The sequence below is a fragment of the Bufo bufo genome, chromosome 6 (assembly GCF_905171765.1).
Source record: "Bufo bufo chromosome 6, aBufBuf1.1, whole genome shotgun sequence".
NCBI lineage: Eukaryota > Metazoa > Chordata > Amphibia > Anura > Bufonidae > Bufo > Bufo bufo.
Genome location: NC_053394.1, coordinates 281,803,478 through 281,826,180, shown reverse-complemented (window position 1 = coordinate 281,826,180; position 22,703 = coordinate 281,803,478). Strand labels below are relative to the sequence as shown.

General features: G+C 41.9%; 1 protein-coding gene across 4 annotated transcripts in view; it reads right to left on the bottom strand.

Moving 5' to 3' along the window:
- Positions 1-924: 924 nt before the first annotated feature.
- SCN4A (sodium voltage-gated channel alpha subunit 4) overlaps positions 925-22,703 on the bottom strand; it is a 178,537-nt gene continuing 156,758 nt past the window's right edge. For all 4 annotated transcript variants that reach the window (XM_040435981.1, XM_040435982.1, XM_040435983.1 and 1 more), the window contains 7 exons: positions 19,731-19,784; positions 18,739-18,876; positions 18,508-18,612; positions 11,636-11,906; positions 7,565-8,700; positions 4,520-4,556; positions 925-1,871 (listed from right to left, as the gene is read on the bottom strand). In XM_040435981.1, coding sequence (XP_040291915.1) covers positions 4,554-4,556; positions 7,565-8,700; positions 11,636-11,906; positions 18,508-18,612; positions 18,739-18,876; positions 19,731-19,784 — 1,707 coding nt within the window. In that variant the 3' untranslated portion in view covers positions 925-1,871; positions 4,520-4,553. The remainder of the gene's footprint in view (positions 1,872-4,519; positions 4,557-7,564; positions 8,701-11,635; positions 11,907-18,507; positions 18,613-18,738; positions 18,877-19,730; positions 19,785-22,703) is intronic.

The window sequence follows — 22,703 nt, the reverse complement described above, 5'->3', positions numbered from 1 at the left end:
TTGTATACAGTAGTAATATAAACTAGAAAAGCTACAATTTCTGGGGAAATTGTGTGAAGTGTTCTTGCCTCCACCGGTAGTCTACAACTGGAGTGGGTGGAGTAACTGGGTGGAGTGGCTTGAGTAACTGTTGTGTGGTTGGAGTGGCTGGAGTAACTGTGGAAAGGTTGGACTAGGCAGAGTAACTTTATGGAGTGGGCAGAGTAACTGTGTGGAGTGTTTGGAGTGAGTAAAAATAGTAAACATTACACTAACCAATTGATTGATCAAATTTCAAAAGTGCACATGGCAAGCTTGATAGAGTGAGAAATGCATTTCAACTTTTATTTATTTATATAGCACATTTAATTGCAATGTTGTTATCCAAAGTGCTTCACAGTTGCATTAAAACATACATTTATAAAAACATTAGCAGCCGATTTGTGTAGGTGGGCTTGAAAATGAGGGAGTGGTGGCAGTTTAGAAATCATGTCCTGATTTTTCAGCTCACACTCTAGGTTTTGTCACTCTGCTGGCTGCTCATACACCTGGGTTCCTATGGCAACTCACTCTACAGCAAGGGCAGAGAAGAGTGGTTAAAAACAAACTGCTCCAACTCACATCACTGGCGGTTGCGATCTTCAAACGGTTGTAGTTTATAAATTTTTAATCCTACAGCGAAGAGCTTTATATTGTGAGAATCACAAGACCCAGACCTACATTTTGATGCATAGTTTGTCTCTGAAATATTAAAAATGAAGGCACAGTCGCAGTTTAGAAATTGCCCTTCAAATTTGAAGTGGCTAGAGTGGAGTTTCAATGAATGTCAATGGGCAGCGTGAGTTGCAAACAAATGGTCATATTGTGAAAACTATCAGGACTATGGCTTAGACATTTTTAGTGGCAGCAGGGATAGCTGAACGTTTTGATATAAGATTTGTGTAGGTGGGCTTGAAAATGAGGGAGTGGTGGCAGTTTAAAAATCATGTCCTGATTTTTCAGCTCACACTCTAGCTTTTGTCAGCTCCCACTCTAGTTTTGAACATTCCGCCATTCATTCCTATGTGACTAATTTCGCCACAAAAATGCGGATATTTCATCAACCATTTGGCGAAACGTTCCACAAAGTGATAGCACACCAATCGGGAACAATCCGCACGTTTCGGTATATTACTGTCTATGTAGTGTAAAAACTGTGGGAGGAGTTAGGGTGGTAAATTTGGCTATAATAATATATATGTGAGATAACAGTAAGTGGTCTTGCCATGCAAGAACACTTAATAATCCAAATACTTCACAGTATCAACAGCCACATTTACTGACATTTACGTCCATTTATAGAAATATTATGTATATATATATTATATTATATATATTAGAATGGAAGAGTAATGCTCAGTCCTTTCCATATATCAGATCAGTTCAGATTAATCTGAAAAAATAAATAAATGAAAACTAATTTTATTAGCTTGAAAGACATTTAAAGCATCTAAATCTCTTTCCTTGAGGAGAAAAAGAAAGTTGGATGTAAACTACTTTCTTAGTATCTGTGATAATGTCCCATATAGTCGTGTTGGACATCTTTAGTTCTTGATGTTATTCTATATCAGGAGTGGAGATGGGCTCTTCATATGGACCAAAGGATTCCCTCTTTCTTGCTTGTAGTGGTGATCAAGAGTTCAAAATATGGGGCTCGGGGTAAGACTTGCGAGTTTTAAACTAGGCCTTCATCAATCGTAAGAAATCGAAATCATGCTGGTAATCCCTAGCACCTTCTTGTTCATGGAACATGAATTACGGTTGTTACGAGGCCTTGTTACCAAAGGACAGATAAACTTCTGCAGACAACTGTCTCAAGGATATAACATTCAGTTCTTTCCCAGTGTCAATTTCTGTCATAAGATGGGAACAAGATACAAGAAAAACAAATGTAGGCCAAGCTACTGATTCTAGTCCAGTTAGCGCATTTTTAGCCCAAAGCCTTGGCGGGACATGCCAGCAGAAAGCATACAAGCCACACAAAGCGGTTATCAAATGAGCAGTCATTGCTTCTATAACATTATAAGAATAGATCATTATAGCGATCAGAGCTTTGTTTTTCTAATAAATCTCCCATATAGATACAGAAAGACGCATAAAAAAAAATCTGGCTTCTTTCAGCTACTACTAGTTTGGTTGGATTACTTGGGTTAAGGGCTCATTCAGACGACTGTATGAATGGGTCCGCATCCATTCTGTAATTTTACGGAACTGGTGCGGACCCATTAATTTCAATGGGGCTGCAAAAGATGCGATCAGCACACCGTGTGCTGTCTCCACCTGTAGTTCCGTTCTGTGGCCCCGCAAGAAAGATGGAGCTGACAAGAATCGTCATTTCTTTCATAGTACTGGCCATGTGCCGTCCGCACAGGGAACTTTACCGGTGAGCCGATACCCAGGTGGCCACCTGAGCCCTCCTCATGACCGGCTAGTGGAAGTTTTTGGGGATGTATTTTGTGCTGTTGCCAGTATTTTGTGATGCACTGTGGTATTTGACTCCGTTGGGGTGGTATAATGTGCCACAATATGGTATTGCTGGCCACACCTACTTGTGTTGGCCCTGCCCTCCATCAATTTGGACGCAACTACAAAACTGGGCCACTTTCATTTGCAAGTCCACCCTTGCGTCCGTGAAATACAGAACGCACAAGGCCGGGTATCTGTGTTTTGCAATTTGCTGACCGCAAAACACTACGATCATCTGAACAAGCCCTTACTCAGTTATAGCAGATTATTTATTTTTTTTATATGTGAGTTAACCTTTACGATCCTACACTGCCTGTCCAAAAAAAAAGTCGCCACCTGGATTTAACTAAGCAAATAGTTATGAGCCTCCTATTGGATAATTACTACATGGGCGATTATCTTTCAGCTGGCAATAATTTATTTAACCCCAACTGGTGCAATGAGTTGCTTCTCATTTCTTAAACAACCATGTCGAAAGACACATCTCGTGGTCGTGGAAAAGATGTTAATCTGTTTGAGAAGAGTCAAATCATTGGCATGCATCAAGCAGAGAAAACAGGAGATTGCAGAAACTACAAAAATTGGGTTAAGAACTGTCCAACGCATTATTAAAAACTGCAAGTATAGTGGGGACCCATCATATTCGAGGAAGAAATGTGGCGGGGAAAAAATCCTGAATGATCGTGAAAAACGTTTGGTGAAATCAAATCGAAGAAAAACAACAGTAGAACTCAGGGCTATGTTTAATAGTGAAAGTAACAGCATTTCCACACTCACAATGTGAAGGGAACTAAAGGGATTTGGACTGAACAGCTGTGTAGCCGTAAGAAAACCACTAATCAGTGAGGCAAACCAGAAAAAAAGGCTTCAATTTTCTAGGGAGCATAAAGATTGGATTCTGGAGCAATGGAAGAAGGTCATGTGGTCTGATGAGTCGAGATGTACCCTGTTCCAGGGTAAGAAGATAGGCAGATGAAGTAATGTACCCATCATGCCTAGTGCGTACTGTAAAAGCCTGTGGGGGCAGCGCTATGATCTGGGGTTTCTGCAGTTGCTCAGGTCTAGGTTCAGCAACAGTATGTGCTCCAAGAATGAGGTCAGCTTACTCCCTGAACATTCTGAATGACCAGGTTATTCCATCAATGGATTTGTTCTTCCCTGATGGCACGGGAATATTCCAAGATGACAATGCCAGGATTCATCGGGCTCAAACTGTGAAAGAGTGGTTCAGAGAGCATGAGACATCATTTTCACACATGGATTGGCCACCTCAGAGTCCAGACCTTAACCCCATTGAGAATCTTTGGGATGTGCTGGAGAAGACTTTGCACAGCAGTCAGACTCTACCATCATCAATGCAAGATCTTGGTAAAAAATTAATGCAATACTGGATGGAAATAAATCTTGTGACATTGCAGAAGCTTATCGAAACAATGCCACAGCGAATGCGTGCCGTAATCAAAGCTAAAGGCGGTCCAACGAAATATTAGAGTGTGTGACCTTTTTTTTTTGGTGGCGACTTTTTTTTTGGACAGGCAGTGTATGTTGTATTGTTCCAGACTTACATCTTGTATTATAGTCTAGAGTTGCATTCATAATTCTGCTGGTTGTTATCGGAAACAGACAACAAATCTGTTGTCTGACACGCCCCTTGCAGCTTAGTTGCTGTAATGGTGCACAGATAGTGTAAGATTTCTGTACAGAGCTTGCTGTAAAAACAACACTTTTCATAGGGCAAATTCTCCACTCAAGCTGAGCCATAAGGTATTGCTGGAAACTGGAAAATGTCAGTACTTTATTAAATCTATGTTGAACCTTCAGTATACCAGCCTGTGAATATTCTTTATAAAGCAGATTTTTCAGACACATTTCCCACTGGGGGGTTACAGACTACAGCCATGCAATTGAGCTCTGCAAACAATAAGCTAGAACCATCTGAACAACAGCATTTCATTTTCTATGCTGCACAACAGGGAGAATTTATCTCCTCAACCGCACAAAACCATATATACAAAATCATGCTCTGAGCACTCACATTGTTTTCACTGTGTGATATCAACGTCAAGGCATTACTGGAATGGAAAAAGGAAGATATAGGCTCAATGATGTCAGGTGGGGCTTGGTAATTTTCCATTAACAACATATAAATATTGTGGGATTGAGTTGGTATGTATTTTTACATGTGCACTAACCATGACAAGTTTCTTATAGGTTCACTGAGTTTTCACAAAACTTTTGACATGCCAGAGACATATTAAAAGTTTTGATTGGTGGCAGTCTGAATGCTAAGACCCCCACCGATCGCTAAATCGAGACAAGGGAAGCGCCTGCATTTTCTGCTCTCTCTCCTCGAAATCGCAATGGTCCCATAGACTTCAAATAGGCTCCGTCTCCTGCAGCAAGAGAGAGCATGATATGTGAAGGCTTCTCTTGTCTCATTCTAACAATTGGCAGGGGTCTCAGAACTTAGACCCCCACCAATTAAAACATTTGATATGTCTCTTTGACATATCAAACGTTTTTTGAAAACTCTGTGACCCTTTGGAGTTGAGGCCCATACTTAACTCAAGTTAACTACTTTTTTTTGTACTGATTGTCTCCTGAAAAGTTGTGTTTTCTTCAGATGTCACTGCTTTTATCAGATAATTATAAATCTCAGACATGAGAATGCTGTAGAATAAAAAATGATGGTATATTTACCTCTTTCTCTGTTACCATTCTCTGAGGACAGTGATTGTCTGCAGCGGTCAGGTGCTGTATACCTGTACATCACTGCTGCAGTTTGTAAACAAGTCATGGCAGGAGTACAAGATCGTTGTTACAGAGAATGGCACTTGGGAAAGAGATAAGTATAGAATTTTTTTGTTATTTCATAGCATTTGGGGCCATGGCAGAGATTTTTAGTTATCTTGGACAACCCATTTATTAATGGCATAGTATGCAGTAAGCTCCCCTAGTGGTGGCTGCAGGTCTGATATCTGGGACCCCCGCCGATCAGCTGTTTGAGAAGGCACTGGCGCTCATAGTAGTGCCGCGGCCTTCTTCCTGTTTGCCAAGTACAGCGCCATCCATTTGATAGTGGCTGTGCTTGGTATTGCAGCTCAGCCCCATTCACTTCAGCTGCACCTCGGCCATGTAACCAATGAACATGACATTAGATAGCCTAGGTAAAGCTGTGAGAAGGCTGTGGTGCTGCTGACCTATCCAGAGGATAGTTCATTAGTAAAAAGATCTCGGAAAAACACTTTGGAAAAGTCAGAGATGTACTTGAACGTGAAGGTTTATAAAGCTTCTCCAGTAACAAAACTTTTATAGGAAATACTAAGGCTAGGTGCATAATACTTTTTTGACATTCGTTTAATGCAGTGTTCCTCAAATCCAGTCCTCAGGACCCACCTACCAGTCATGTTTTCAGGATTTCTTTAGTATTGAGCAGGTGATATAATTAGTGTCCATCATTCAGAACTTACCACCGCTATTCATTCTGTGGGATATTCTCAAATCATGACCGGTAGGTGGACTGGAGTTGAGGAACACTGGTTAAATTTATACAAAAAACGAATACTTTAATAGATGCCACAGACAGATGCCATAGAGTGGCATCCGTTCACCATAGAGGTCCATTGTAAAAAAAATATATATATACAGTACAGACCAAAGTTTGGACACACCTTCTCATTCAAAGAGTTTTCTTTATTTTCATGACTATGAAGGCATCAAATCTATGAATTAACACATGTGGAATTATATACATAACAAACAAGTGTGAAACAACTGAAAATATGTCATATTCTAGGTTCTTCAAAGTAGCCACCTTTTGCTTTAATTACTGCTTTGCACACTCTTGGCATTCTCTTGATGAGCTTCAAGAGGTAGTCCCCTGAAATGGTCTTCCAACAGTCTTGAAGGAGTTCCCAGAGATGCTTAGCACTTGTTGGCCCTTTTGCCTTCACTCTGCGGTCCAGCTCACCCCAAACCATCTCGATTGGGTTCAGGTCCGGTGACTGTGGAGGCCAGGTCATCTGGCGCAGCACCCCATCACTCTCCTTCATGGTCAAATAGCCCTTACTTTCAAAGTTTTCCCAATTTTTCGGCTGACTGACTGACCTTCATTTCTTAAAGTAATGATGGCCACTCGTTTTTCTTTACTTAGCTGCATTCTTCTTGCCATAATACAAATTCTAACAGTCTATTCAGTAGGACTATCAGCTGTGTATCCACCTGACTTCTCCTCAACGCAACTGATGGTCCCAACCCCATTTATAAGGCAAGAAATCCCACTTATTAAACCTGACACGGCACACCTGTGAAGTGAAAACCATTTCAGGGGACTACCTCTTGAAGCTCATCAAGAGAATGCCAAGAGTGTGCAAAGCAGTAATCAAAGCAAAAGGTGGCTACTTTGAAGAACCTAGAATATGACATATTTTCAGTTGTTTCATACTTGTTTGCTATGTATATAATTCCACATGTGTTAATTCATAGTTTTGATGCCTTCAGTGTGAATCTACAATTTTCATAGTCATGAAAATAAAGAAAACTCTTTGAATGAGAAGGTGTGTCCAAACTTTTGGTCTGTACTGTATGTCATTCATCTAATATGTCAGGCCTAACTTCCATAGTGTGTCTAGTGCAGGGCCTGAGAAGAAGGTGAAAGACACAAACACCCATGAGAGAATCCTTGTGCCAAGACTTTCCCCAGATATACCACAGTTTATTACTTTTACCCGGTGTTCATTTTAAGATACTGCATGGTAAACCAATGACTTGGTCATCCAGACCTTGGCAAGCATTGTCCCATTGAATTTTGTATAAGTGTATGGCAACTGTCAAAAATATCAATGTATGTATAAAAATAATAAATTAAAAATAAATTAGATTTCCTGTACAAAGTCAACTTAAAGTTGCATATTGTATAAATATGCATGTTATCTATATGCCGGATATCCTATTTGGGGGGACTAAAATTTAGTGCTAAATCTTAATGAGAATCAAATTAATGTGATATAAAACTGCTCTGTATACAGAAGAGCCCCCTCCAATTTTTTCTATTAAAAAGTTAAACAACTGAATTCCTTACATCATCACTTCTGCGTGAAAATCTGTTAGTTAAATGTGGATGTTGAGTTCCATTGGTTTCTCCATCCTCAAGATGTCCATAGGTAGTGTTTATTCTGTTTGCCACCAAACCTTCTTTCTCTGGAGGGTCCTCAACGGGTGAGTCTAAATCTTGGCTATGACGGTAGACATATGAGGCTTGTTTTACTGAACGCTTCAGTAGATGCCTACGGAAAGCCCTCTGGATTTTGATGGCACAAACTTCTTCCTGTTTCCGTTTCAAAGTGGTAGTGATTGGTTCATAAGATACTTTGGAAGGATTGGCTGCCATAAATTTTTCTTCCATTGAGGCTTTTAGAGCATCCATTTCTCCAGAGTCTCCCAGCACTTCTTTAGTCAATGCAAATAAAATGTCTAAGCAATGTATCTTATCTCCAGTTACCATAGGGAGGTCCATAGTAATCAGTTTAATTTTGTTGGGTTTCGGAATCCGTAATGGTTCTTGTAAAGTATCCACAAAATCTGACATTCTGCTGTATTCAACAAACTGACTTGCATCAGGATCAAATTTCTCCCAAGTTTCATAAAACATCTCAAAATCGTCCTCGCATAGGGGCTCACTGCTTTCTTCTGTGGCCACATTAAAGTTCTCAAGGATAATGGCAATGTACATATTAACTACAATCAAAAACGAGATAATGATATAACTACAGAAAAACATAATGCCCATGGATGGATTTCCACAGTTCCCACGCACAGCTGTTCCAGGGTTCTCTGCATGAGGATCACAGTCCGGTGGCCCACTGTTTAGAATTGGATTCAGAAGTCCATCCCATCCTGCTGAGGTGGTTATTTCAAACAAGCAAATCATACTATTCCCAAATGTCTCAAAATTAAACATATCATCAATGCCAGATTCCTTCTTCACATAGGCGAAGTTAGACATCCCAAATATCGAGTAAATGAACATCACTAAAAACAATAGTAGACCAATATTGAACAGGGCCGGGAGAGACATCATCAGAGCAAACAGAAGAGTACGGATTCCCTTAGCTCCTTTAATGAGTCGAAGGACCCTTCCAATTCTTGCAAGTCGGATCACTCTAAAAAGTGTTGGTGACACAAAGTATTCCGCTATGAGGTCTGAGAGGACAATACCTAGAGAGAAAAGAAAAAGTTACAAGAAGGACAAGGAATACTGAATATAGTTAAATCAACCCTCTAGGCTCCCCCTTACTAGGCTTAATTTGCTTTACTGTATATGTAGCAATGATCTTTTTCTCATTGACGGTTCAGTAGTAGTCTGTATTCTATAATCATCTCTGACATCATGCACTGACTTCCTGGTGAGCATGTGATAAACCTGTGTGTATACACAGCAGCCAACCTAAGGAGGAAGAGCTACAGAAAGCAGTAAAAGAGTTGCAACCAGGGGTGGACTGGCCATAGACCCTACAGGAAAATTTCTCACTGGGCCAGTTCCCAGTGGCCTGCCTGAGCCCTCCTCACAGTCACCGGCAAGGTACATAACGATCAGATGCTCTCAGCGTTAATTAATGCTAGGAGCATCAGGCGCTTATGTTCCTGGCTGGCGGCCACAGGTGCCCTCCTGAATTCAACTGTGTTGTCTTTAGGATGGTGATACAGTTGAATAATGCAGGGGATCGCTGCTGGGGTAGTATTTTGTGCTGCACTACGGTATTCCTTGCCCCATCTACTTCTGTTGCCCCACCTTCTTTCAATTTGGACTCGCTTACAACATGTGGCCTTTTGTTTTTCCAGGGCCACTTTAAGTTCCCAGTCTGTCCCTGGCAGCAACCAATAACGAGACAAAAGGTTTACTTCAGACTATCTTAGAACCCCCTTGGGGCAGTGTAACTAAAGGTCCCTTTACACGGGACAATTTAGCAGGCGATTGTCGGAAAGGAAGCTTTTCTTCCCGACAAACGCCTACTTGTATCTGTAGGATACCGCTGCATTGACATGCAAAGATCTCCTCCACAGTATGGGGAGAAGCAATCGCTAATCATCCCCATACAGACTCATTGTTTGCCAGCAGTAAGGGCTGTTTAGATGGCACTATCTGCTGGCCAACGACGATTTAGGTGCCTACACAAATGGGCATATTACATCTGGTAATCGGCCTCACCGCCAGATAATCACTAACGAACATTCCTATGAACTCTCATTAGCGATTATTTAGCCGATTCTCAGCCTGTGTAAAGGGGCCTTAAATAGGTTTTTCCACCTCTGGGACCTGCACCTATACCGAGAACGGATCCCTGAAAGTTGTGGAGGGCGCACTGCACATGCGCAGCTGCCTTCTATTTGTCACGAGGGTGTCACGTCCTAATCGCTGACCCTGTTGTTCTTGGGGTCAGAAGGTCGCAGCAGGTGGCTACTTGCTCGGTTTCAAGAGATCGCTCCATGACCTAGTGGTGGGAATGGATTCCGGGCCAGGTTTTCCTGCTTAGGTTTGCAATCCTTTTTGTCCCATTTAGGAATCTGTAGCTTTTCCTTTCAGCTGTTCTCTCTCAGCCACTCCCAGCTACTATATATTCTCCCTTTCTGCTTCCTTTGTTGCCAGATATAGACCTTCTTTCCAGATCTTCTATTCTGACCTCTGGTGGAGTTGGAGTTCCTGTGGAGCTGTTGGAACTGGTGCTGTCGGTTCCCCGGTTCTCTTCTTTTTGTTGTCTCCCTTCTGGGATTGTTTGTGGTGTTTGTGTTGTTTGTCCTTTCCCTGTTGTTACCCTAGGCGTCAGTGGTGAGGACTAGTGCCCCCACCGCCCTACTCACTACCTAGGGCTTATTTCAGGGTAAGCCAGAGACAAGGCACGTGATCGGTGTACGGGTTAGCAGCCCGTCTAGGGACATCAGGGCAGCCAGGTGCTAGTGCTAAGTGGGGTCACCACTCCTCCCTCTTTGTAGTGAAAGGGTACTCTCCTTTCCTCCCTTCTGCTCCTCACGTCTATTACCTGCCATATCAGACATGATACTATTCATTTTTATAGGACCGCCGAAAATAGGACTGGCTCGGCTATTTCCTTTGGCCCCATAGAAATAAATGGGAACAATGGCAGCGCAAGCTCGGTGTACTCCTATTCAGTACTATGGGGAGAGCGCTTTATGGTGGCCGGACGTGGGGAAACCCTGGGTCCTCCGGCCACCACCTTCCCTGCTCCATTCTTGATGGAGGTGCGGGTTCCAGAGGTGGGACCCGCACCTATCAGACAATGGGGACATATCCTAGCGATATGCCCCCATTGTCTCAGATGAGAATACCCCTTTAAGGGTAGTCACAGATTACAGCTCTGCACTAACGGAGCTCAGGTAAAATTCAGCCAAGCTTCAAGATTTTAGAAAAATAAACAGAAGGCAGTCTTCCCTTGTAGATGGTGACCTACATATTTTTGAACTCCTCACTGGACAATCACTTGAATAGGTTTTATTTCAAATGGAACTGGTAAAAATGTATGGTACTTCAGATTAGGTCTCTCATTGGCCAGTCTTAATCGATTAAAAACCATGGTTCCTTTTTTCCAAAAGTGGTGCTACCCCTGTGTGTGTGTGTGTGCTATTGTAGTTTAGCCCCAAACACTTCATTACAGTTAGGACTCATGCACACGACCATATGTTTTCTGCGGTCCGCAAAATATACGGATGACGTCCGTGTGCATGTCGTGTTTTGTGAAACTGAACATCTGGCCCCTAATAGAACAGTACTATCCTTGTCAGTAATGCGGACAATAATAGGACATGTTCTATTTTTTGGGCGGAACGGAAATATGGAAACGGAATGCACACTGAGTAATTTTTTTTTTTGCAGACCCATTGAAAAGAATGGTTTCACATATGGTCCACAAAAAAAAAAAAAAAGAATGGACACGGAAATAAAATACATTCGTGTGCATGAGCCCTTAATCTGCAATTCCACACATAACCTGTGGCAGGACTTTTTCTGGTAGAATGCAGTTGTATTTTTCTAATCCTAGACAACCCCTTTAAAGGAACCCTCTTGACAAAACCAATATGCTGTGTTATCGGCCAGGATTCATTGCATATGTAGGATTACAATTCATTTACTACTTACCAGCTACAGAAATGATGACCACCACAAAGTCAAAAATATTCCATCCGATAGTGAAGAAGTAATATCTCAGTGCGAACATTTTAAGGACGCACTCTGTAGTGAAGATGACAATAAACACAAGGTTGATTTGGAAGAGTATATTTACTTTCTCTTTACTTTGGTCATCTGTCTCAATCATCATTGTAATCATATTAAGGCAAATCAAGATCATAATAAAGATGTCAAAAGCTTGCTTGGAGATAAAATCAAAGACAGCTCCTTGGATCGGATTCTATATTATGAGACAGAAAGCATGGAAAAAAAAAGAGTAAAAATAAGTAATTAGTAAAATAAATATAAACTTTTTGATGGAACATTCAGTATGCTTTGTTCTGTATGCTGTCAATCTCTATTTTGCAACTATACCTTAGTGGAGAAATATATAATGATTAGAGATGAATGAATCAAAGCTGAATTTGATTCGACCAGTAACGAATCAAATTTTTTCCTAAAACGGCTGCTGCACGTGTGAGGACATGGAAAAAGGAACTCTGGTAAGGCGGGATCACCCATATTGACGTGCATGCATGCAGCCAATCAGCAGCCAGCCAGCCCTGTTATGTCATAGCCCTATAAATAGCGGCAGCCATCTTAGATTCTGCCATTTACCAGTGTACTGAGTGCAGGGAGAGACGTCAGCAGGTTCTAGGGACAGTATTAGAAAAAACTATTTAATTGTACAGAAAAAGTGATTTACCAGTGCAGGGAAAGATAATTCAAGGTGTAGGGAAAGGATAGGGAGGAATCATTCCACAGCTTTTATGTTGAAAAGGGTTCTGTAGGGGAGGTTACAGCCTGGGTAATAGGAACATCTTGCTGTACTGACTGGGGACCCAAATTGCCATTATACAGCTCTGTAATTCCAGCCAACCTTTGTTATTGGGGTGCAAGTGCTGATTGATACAGGCATTAACAGGATTTATTACAAGGAAATATTTCTACATTTTATTTACCCTTGTGCGGTGCAGTTATATGCTCTAAAGCATTTTTTGGCTTTTATTAGTGGGAAGAAAAGGGCTTAATAGCTGTTGAGTGGTGAAGTGCTAAAATTACAGCCCTTTTTGTCGTGTATTAGTGGCAAAAGTAAAGTATATTTGCCGGTCTGCGGTCCAGTTATATGTTTTAAAGCCAATTTTGGCATGTATTAGTGGCAACCAAAAAATATATTTGCCGTTCAGCGTTGCACTTATATGTTGAAAAGCCGTGTGTAGTGTAAAAGTGGAAATAAATTAGGGCCTGTTTGCTGTTCAGTGGTGCAGTTATATATTCTAAAGGCCTTTCTGCCGTGTACTAGTGGCAAAAGAAAAATATGTTCAGCGTTCCACTTATATGTTCATTGTTAATTTATTTATTTCAAGCATGTTTTTTCCTTGAAAATTGATGGGTGATTGTAGACCTCGTTTTGCTGTATGGACCGAATTACATAGTGGTGAAATATTTTATGTGAAACAGGCTTTTTTGGGGGAAAATTGATGGGTGATTGTAGACTTTCTTCTGTATGAACTGAATTCCATTATCCTTTCATTGGTGAATTTTTTTATAGCAAACATGTTGTTTTCTTCAAAATTGATGGGTGATTGTAGACCTCCTTTTGCTGTATGGACCAAATTACGTAGTGGTGAAATTTTTTCATGTGAAACAGGCTTTTTTGGGGAAAATTGATGGGTGATTGTAGACTTTCTTCTGTATGAACCGAATACCATTATCCTTTCATTGGTGAAATTGTTTATTGCAAACATGCTGTTTCCGGGAAAATTAATGGGTGATTGTAGACCTCCGTTTGCTGTATGGACTGAATTACGTTGTCGTGGGTCCTGCAGTAAACATAATGAAGACGCTGATGACAACACACCAGCAGACTTTGCCTTTACCATCTATTCACAATGAAATCAAGCAGCTTGTGAAGTCAATGTGCAGCAACCGGGCCGTAGGGGCAACACGTGAGCTACAGTGGGCCGATGGGGGGTAGTAGTAGTTTTACTCACGGTTAGCAGCACTCCCTGGGCCGGCATGCAGTGAAGCGAAGGACAGCACCAGTTTCTTCAGGGCACACTCTGTTGTCCAGGGAATCCCGCCAGATGTTGGTTGAGGTGCCCTTGGTGTAATGGGTTTTTAGGTGCCTTGGAGTTCCCTGGTTCGTAATGGCAGCACCGTTAGGTGCAAAGTAAAGTGGTAGAAAGGACGAGGAGTCAATGGTTGTGAACAACGGGAATTTTACTTGATCTATTGTCTCAGAGTAGTCAGTACAGTTCAACTATATAGCAAAAGTAATAATCCAAATATTGGCTCAGCTGTAATCCTTGAAACAGGCTTGGCAGAAATCGCTTGCAGAGTTTCCTCTCTAACAGGTGGGAGAGATTCCTTCTTATATCTGTCTACACTATGTCCACACTCTAGCAGCCAGGTACTGCATATAATAACTTCTTACTTGTAATTAGTAATCCACAGGGCGGTCTCCCTAATGGCAGGCAAAAACCTTTGCTCCATTCTTTGTACAGGATGCTGTCCTAAACTCTGTTCCACAATGCCCATAGAGGAATGTGGTAATACACAATCACGCGTATAGTTGCCCAGTTGTGTCCAGGCGCTTTTAGGCCTCTCCCGGTCACTGGTGCTTGTGGAGCCCATGAGCTAATGCTGCTTCTATCTCCACTAGACTCACTCTATATCAATAAGCAACTCTGGTCTGTGCTAGGTAGCTGTAATACTGTTCTCCAGTATTAGATGTAATAATAGATGTAAAACAGCCTTTTATAAGGAATTTCCAGTTTACACAGCAATACATTGACATGATATATACAGAAGTTTGAAGTGCCCATGACCATCACTAAGTGGGAAACTGCAAATGTCTCCAACTATGCCCCTCTCGTGATTTACATCAATTACATTATTTTCATATAGAGATCCAAGAATTATATTGCAGGCATGTAGTGTATGCAAGCCATGTATGACCCCTCTCATCACTCCCACACTGGTTTACACCTGGTTTGCCTGGGCGAGTCACACAGAAGCCCAACTGCTCCGTGTCCTTCAGCAAGAAATCATATCCTGGCTTTCTCCTCCACAACTCAAAATCGGAACCATGGTGACCAACAACGGGAAGAACATGGTGTCGGCGCACGTGTTCTATCTGGGGGTCAAGCGGTTCCCCCAACATACTCTGAAATGCGACGTTTCCACCCTTGGAATTCTACCCTCAATATGTTGGACCGACTATACAAACAGAGAAAGGCCATCAACGGTTTCTTGATGATCCAAGCAGACAGGAGTACGTCCCTGTGTAACTTTGATGTCAGACAGTGACAGCTCATGCGTGACAACTGCCGTTTTCTCAGGCCCTTGGAGGAGGCCATGTTATTTGTCAGTCGCCAGGACTACAGGATGAACAATGTCATTCCACTGCTTCATGTCCTGGAACAGATGCTGGTAAACCTGGCTGGTCAGGGGACTAGAGACATGGCGCATAGAAAGATGGCGGCAGAGTTTGATACATTTGTCTGTCAAGATCTCTTTTTACAGTCAGTGAGCGGGAACATCATTTATTGCAAGGATATGCAAACACCTACCAATGGGGTGTTAACCCCCAGAAGTAGGTCATCGGCACGAAGGAGCAGTCATTTTCACAGCTCGAGGTATCCTCCCGGAAGCTTGACCTCTGCAAGCAGATGGTCTGCATTGCAAAGCTTGTCTAACAGAAAAATCCCGCAGTGCACCCCCTTGGAGGAAACTCTTGATTCGGCACAGGCTGCTTTGCTCCTTCAAAAATAATGGACTCTGTACAGTGCGACACCGATGTATAATTTCTCATACACCAGACTGAAAGAGTATTCCCAGCACCTGTCTGCCCACATAGCTGCCGAGAAGCTGAAGTGGGCTCAGAGCTGAACCTAAAAGCCAAATTTTCCTGTTTACCTGGACTCAAAGGAAAGGACAGAGATCCACTGGCTGTGCTCATACAGATTTCATCCAAGCCTCTACTCACCAAGGCAAGCACAGAGGACCGGATTGTGTGGACAGGTTGGTTCTGCGGGACGTACACAGAGGACGATCTATTGGAGATGTTACCAGAGACATTTACTTCCCTCCCGCTCTTCCTGTATAACGGCTCTGAGGCGCTCACGGCTATCGTAGGGACGTGGTTCCAATGGAACTTTGTTGTTTCGGTAAGCTGGTGATCAGTTCTCAGGACCTTACGTGGCTAGCAGAGATGTGGATCGGGTATGACATGTCTGGATCAGTGTCGGCCACAGAGCGTGTTTTCTCTGTGGCCGTCGAACCTCGCATGGACATTTCTTATGCCATCCACGCAGAGGACTTCAAGACTTTATGGAATCATATTCATAAATCAAAGGACAAGGTCACGTTGGAGGAAGTGGACAATTTATTCGAATGTCTTTACTTGCATTTCTTCAGACACTTTAAAATCCACTTATCAGCAACCCAGCTCGTCAAGGTGACGGCATCTGTGGCATCAGCTCATTGTGAAGAAAAAAGTGAAGTTCCTCAGTAAGGACTACCTAATCTGAGTGCTAGGATTCATCACGGAGCTGGCCATCAATAACATCCAGTATTGAACACAGACGACGCTCATCTCTGACCTTGTCCATAATGTTCGTGAACCCCCCGGACGTCTTACATGTCTCCAACATGATCCCTGCAGTGCTTACTACATGTTATACCGCTTCTTACCATTCTGTTTTTCCGTGGCTGTGAGACCTGCACATACTAAGGCTTATTTATGAAGATTTTCGAATGTTGTCTGTACCAACCAGTTACCTTCCAGCTGTGATTGTGTAGCCTGCACTGTAGGAATGAGCTGGAGTCGGCTTGTTTGCTGGACTGTCCTCCAGTTATCAGCCATAACCCCATACATTTCATGATCAATATGTATTACCATCGTGGTCACCCCGACACTGATCTTCAATCCATTCTTGTTCATTAGGCACTTTTGTTTTCAGTTTGTCTTTTAAATCTTGTGGTTTTGCCCCTTCTGTGCCTGCTGTGTCCTGTTTGTGAAATATAAGTTTTTTTTTTCTCTCCCGTTAAAAAAAAAAAATAATAATAATAATTGGCGTGTGATTTGGTAGCCAAAAGTGTGTACAAAACACATAATACATGCAAATATTCCCTTCACGTGTCATCTCTCTTTTGGATCCACTCCTGTTTTTTTTTGGCTTTAGCAATACTGATGGATTACTAACCAAATGCTGGCCGAGTGAAGGCGGATGCTCCACAGACAGGATCCGTTTTTTGTGGGTTATTGTTCTGACGGATCAGAGGAAGGGCAAAATAATCAGTGACGTCAACACAAACTTACTGCTGACACCCTCTCCACTCTGTCTGGGAGGGCTCTACTTGTATAAGCGTTTACTAGAACAGGTTCTGTAGACATCTATGTGGAATCAGCTGACGACGGTGTAAAAGGAGTGCGCTTCTTCTTGGCAATAACATCGACCTGTAAGGCTGAGTTCATACTTGAGTTATTTGGTCAGTTTTGGCCCCGTGACTGCCCAAATAAGTGAAGTGTGCAGTGATTCTAAGAGTGGCGCCTGTCATCTGCATGTCATACTGACTCACAGTATTGTTTCACTACCAAAGCAGACTCCCTATGCGTGTTACTGCAAGGCACAGTGTTCTACACCACTATAGAGGCTCTCTGCAGTCAGGAAATAGCCATTTTTTTTAACTCGATTCGTCGCAAATATATACGGATTGAACCAAATTTTTTCCCCCAAAAAAATTGGCAACCAGCAAATCAAATTTTTTTTTTTTATTCACTCATCTCTATTAATGATCTTAAAAAGTAAGCTAGACAGTGATGGAACTAATACCCTAGAAGCTGCTATGAGGCCTGCCATCAAAAGGATCCAACAGCAACTCAAAGTGGTTATCCCATGAATTATGTAAATAATAAAAATCAGACATCATATAGTACATGATAATCTATTTCTAACAACACTAGAACCAGCCCTGTACCTCACATGGATCCAGAGATCTCTTGCTATGCTATTTCAGGCTAGCAAATCATGGGTAGTGTCCTTTCTGCTGTAACTCTTTCCCTGTAACCCTTACAACTTCTAACAGTAGATGTCCCTGGTGCCATTGAAGATTTAAACTGAGCACTTGCAACAGGGGCTTGATAGGGAACTTAAAGGGGCCCTGGAAAAAAACTAAAATTGGCCCCAAGTTGTAGACGAGTCCAAATTGTCAGAGGGAGGGACAACACTAGTAGGCAGAGATAACAGTAGGTGGGCCAGCAATACCGTAGTGCAGCACAAAATACTGTCCCAGAAGAACCAAATATTACAGTGTAGCATAAAATACTGCCCTATCACCATTTTGAGGACAGTGATACAGTTGAATTCAGCAGGGCATCTGTGGCCACTGCCCAGGGCATACGTAAGTACCTGATGCTCCTACCTGGGCATTGACCCACCAAGAAATTTCCCTGTAGGGCATAAGGCCAGGCTGCCACTGGCTTGCGACCAGATCCAGGTGCTGGTTTGAAAAATGTAGAATATTTTCCCATAATACTAAATGACTGCATATTGGTGGGATATGCAGTCACCTGCTGATCCCAATAATAAAGCTCCCTGGCTTCCTTGCTGTCTTACATTTAGACCATTTTCTATTCCTAAACCAGGCGTAGAAAATGATGAATGAGACAGGCCTGACGACCTGTCCCCTTCCCCACCCATGTCACGCCCCCTTTTTAGATGTGGCGTGAACGCAGATTCTGCCGTAACATGATGTGCGACAGAATCTGTGTCAGATATACGCCACAAAAGTGTTAGTAGATGACCGCCAAGGTGTCTGCTGATGATCTATTTTACCTCTGGTCTAGGTATTGGTTTCACCGGCTTCTTTGAACCCAGTTTTTTCATGGCATTGTAGTATTTTTTCTGCTCTTCAGTCATGAAGATATCTTTACCTCCAAAGTATAAGAGAAAGACACATTTATTATTTGCAGGTTCATACACTAACATTTATCCAGTGGCCATAACACTGATTGCCATGAACTGTAAATGAGTGCATTGGCACTGTCACATTCATGTAATACTTATCTTTTTCTTTTGCTGGTTAAAATTGTCTATGATGACACCAATAAAAAGGTTTAAAGTGAAAAAAGCCCCAAATATGATGAATATCACAAAGTACAGGTACATATAGAGGTTAATTTCATACACAGGTTGGTCCTCAATCTGAAAAATAGAAGGAAAAATAATCAGAATTATTACAAGGAGATTTAAAAATAAAATAAAAATCTATAACATAATCCTAACCAGTTCAAGACCGGGCCATTTTACCTCATTTGTGACCAGATAAAGTGTTCTTTTTATACATGCAGGTTATAAAGCAATAACTTAGTTTTCCTGTTTGGTTATTAAAATATTTTTTTTCCTTTTTTTGAAACATGGGCTTTATTATTAGGTCATTTATTTTAGTATATATTTTTTCTATATACCTGGGGAAATGTGAAAAAAAGGGGAGAAAAGAGTCTGTTCTCATTTTCACTAAAATTCTGTTTTCAACTGTATCCCCTTTCCGTTAGGGGACATATAGTTTACAGTTAGCAGGGTCAGGGCTAGAATTAGCATTGTGAGCTAGTAGTGGTGTTTGTTTTTTTTCATATTTTTTTTTTTTTTTTACATATTGTGCCCCCCATAAGGTCATACAAGACATTTGAGGGCATTTTAACATAATTTTTTTTACTATTGTTCATTTCCCTATGACTAGACTGAAATATTAGACACAACTTCAGGTGAAACACCTGGGGCATCACTGCAGAGCTCATCTGGGACTGCTTCTGAAGTTCCCTGGTACCCAGCAATCATGTGATTGCTAGGATGCGGGAGGAAGAAGAGCCATGACTGCTCTAGCCCTCTATCTAATTATTCTTGCTAATACAGAATTGTTGCTGCTCCCCCTGCCCAAGCCACCCAGGACAAATGCCCAACCGGCCCTCCCCATCCAAGATAGTCCTCTATTATGGGATGTGATGGACACAAACATAAGAATATTTCATCATACAAAATGGTCTAATAGATTTACTTACATTCCTTGAGTCCACAGCTGCATACATGATATCCATCCAACCTTTAAATGTCGCCTATGTAGGGGAAAAAAATTCTAATGTTAATTTTTAACAAGATTTTAAAAAAGAGGTTTATGAACAGGGTTAAACTGCAAAATCACACACAGCCCATGGACAAATGTAGCACTGTTTCTAGCAGAAAAAGGGTGGTGTTCTTAAAGCCATGGCGTTCTGGAGAGATTTCAATGTATCTGTACGATTTTGGAATGAAAAGCTTGATACAAAAATACTGAAATTTGATTATTTTTAGTCTGTGTGTTTTTAACTCGAAGATTGTAAAAGCTGTGAGCAGGCACCACACCCTTGCAAAGAAATTTAAGTGAAAGTTGTGTGTATGTAAATGGAGAATATAGCTGAAAAGCCTTATATGGTTAAAACATTTATTTTACTTTCTGAAGGGTTGTGGAACCGCGCTGCTCTGGACTGTGTCTCCCGATAAAAGTGGATGGCATAGGGTGAGCCCCTTTTCCCAGCACCCAAAGGATCCAATCCTCCACAGATCTCCTCTTCTAAGGGTTCAAATGGGATAGGCAGAATAGTGAAGCACCCTTTGCAATCTGTTGTTAAAAGGTTTTATTATACTCACAAGAGTTGGTAGACAAAAAGCATGTAATACAAATATCGGAACGTCAGGTTCCTGCCCGACCCGGGTTTCGCTGCCTCGCTTCTTCAGGGGCACTAACTGGTGTTAACTATGTTAGTGCCCCTGAAGAAGCGAGGCAGCGAAACCCGGGTCGGGCAGGAACCTGACGTTCCGATATTTGTATTACATGCTTTTTCTCTACCAACTCTTGTGAGTATAATAAAACCTTTTAACAAAAGATTGCAAAGGGTGCTTCACTATTCTGCCTATCCCATTTGAACCCTTAGAAGAGGAGATCTGTGGAGGATTGGATCCTTTGGGTGCTGGGAAAAGGGGCTCACCCTATGCCATTCACTTTTATCGGGAGACACAGTCCAGAGCAGCGCGGTTCCACAACCCTTCATATTGTACCTATCAGTGTGCACGACCTACCACACTACTCCGGGACCAGCAGCAGCGCAAGTAACTGTCCGTGTTGGGACACAGGACTGACTTTCCTTTTTGTATTTTACTTTCTGCTGACAAATCGTATTGTATTAAATCATTTTTAACTTTTGATACCACAAATGCGATATATATTATTTCATGTGACCAATGTCAAGTGCAATATGTGGGGAGCACCATGAAATCGGTCAGAAATCGCCTAGGAGAACATAAAACCCAGCTAACAGAAACCTCTGGGTGCAGCTTAAACATTTTGTAAATAATCATAATAGTCTCATTGATACTTTAAAAGTTGTTATTATAGAAAAAGTGTCCAAGCCCCTACGTGGGGGTGATTGTGAGAAAAAATGAGGACACCGAGAGGCTTTTGGATATTAACATTAGACACCAGATATACAGCAGGTTTAAATTACATAAGTACTTTACATGTACGTTATTTTGATGGATTTTTTAAAATAAAATGTGATTTTCTTAATTCGTTCCCTCTAATGCCGGAATTCTCTTTTCTATTGGACAACACTTCTTCCACCACTGCTAGATTTACGGACAGTCCAGCGGGCCCCAGAGCAAATTTTGGACCAAGGTCCTTGTTGTACAGGGTGGGCCATTTATATGGATACACCTTAATAAAATGGGAATGGTTGGTGATATTAACTTCCTGTTTGTGGCACATTAGTATATGTGAGGGGGGAAACTTTTCAAGATGGGTGGTGACCATGGCAGCCATTTTGAAGTCGGCCATTTTAAATCCAACTTTTGTTTTTTCAATAGGAAGAGGGTCATGTGACACATCAAACTTATTGGGAATTTCACAAGAAAAACAATGGTGTGCTTGGTTTTAACGTAACTTTATTCTTTCATGAGTTATTTACAAGTTTCTGACCACTTATAAAATGTGTTCAATGTGCTGCCCATTGTGTTGGGTTGTCAATGCAACCCTCTTCTCCCACTCTTCACACACTGATAGCAACACCGCAGGAGAAATGCTAGCACAGGCTTCCAGTATCCGTAGTTTCAGGCGCTGCACATCTCGTATCTTCACAGCATAGACAATTGCCTTCAGATGACCCCAAAGATAAAAGTCTAAGGGAGTCAGATCTGGAGACCTTGGGGGCCATTCAACTGGCCCACGACGACCAATCCACTTTCCAGGAAACTGTTCATCTAGGAATGCTCGGACCTGACACCCATAATGTGGTAGTGCACCATCTTGCTGGAAAAAATCAGGGAACGTGCCAGCTTCAGTGCATAAAGAGGGAAACACATCATCATGTAGCAATTTCGCATATCCAGTGGCCTTGAGGTTTCCATTGATGAAGAATGGCCCCACTATCTTTGTACCCCATATACCACACCATACCATCAATTTTTTTGTTCCAACAGTCTTGGAGGGATCTATCCAATGTGGGTTAGTGTCAGACCAATAGCGGTGGTTTTGTTTGTTAACTTCACCATTCACATAAAAGTTTGTCTCATCACTGAACCAAATCTTCTGCGTAAACTGAGGGTCCTGTTCCAATTTTTGTTTTGCCCATTCTGCAAATTCAGTGTGCCGATCTGGGTCATCCTCGTTGAGATGCTGCAGTAGCTGGAGTTTGTAATGGTGCCATTTGTGAGTAGCTAATATCCGCCGAAGGGATGTTCGACTAATGCCACTCTCCAGTGACATGCGGCGAGTGCTACGCTGTGGGCTCTTGCTGAATGAAGCTAGGACAGCCACTGTCGTTTCTTCATTAGAGACAGATTTCATGCGTCCACATTTTGGCAAATCCAACACTGAACCAGTTTCATGAAACTTAGCAAGCAGTTTGCTAACTGTAGCATGGGAGATGGGTGGTCTCGTAGGGTGTCTTGCATTGAAATCTGCTGCAATGACCCGGTTACTGCGTTCACCAGACATCAACACA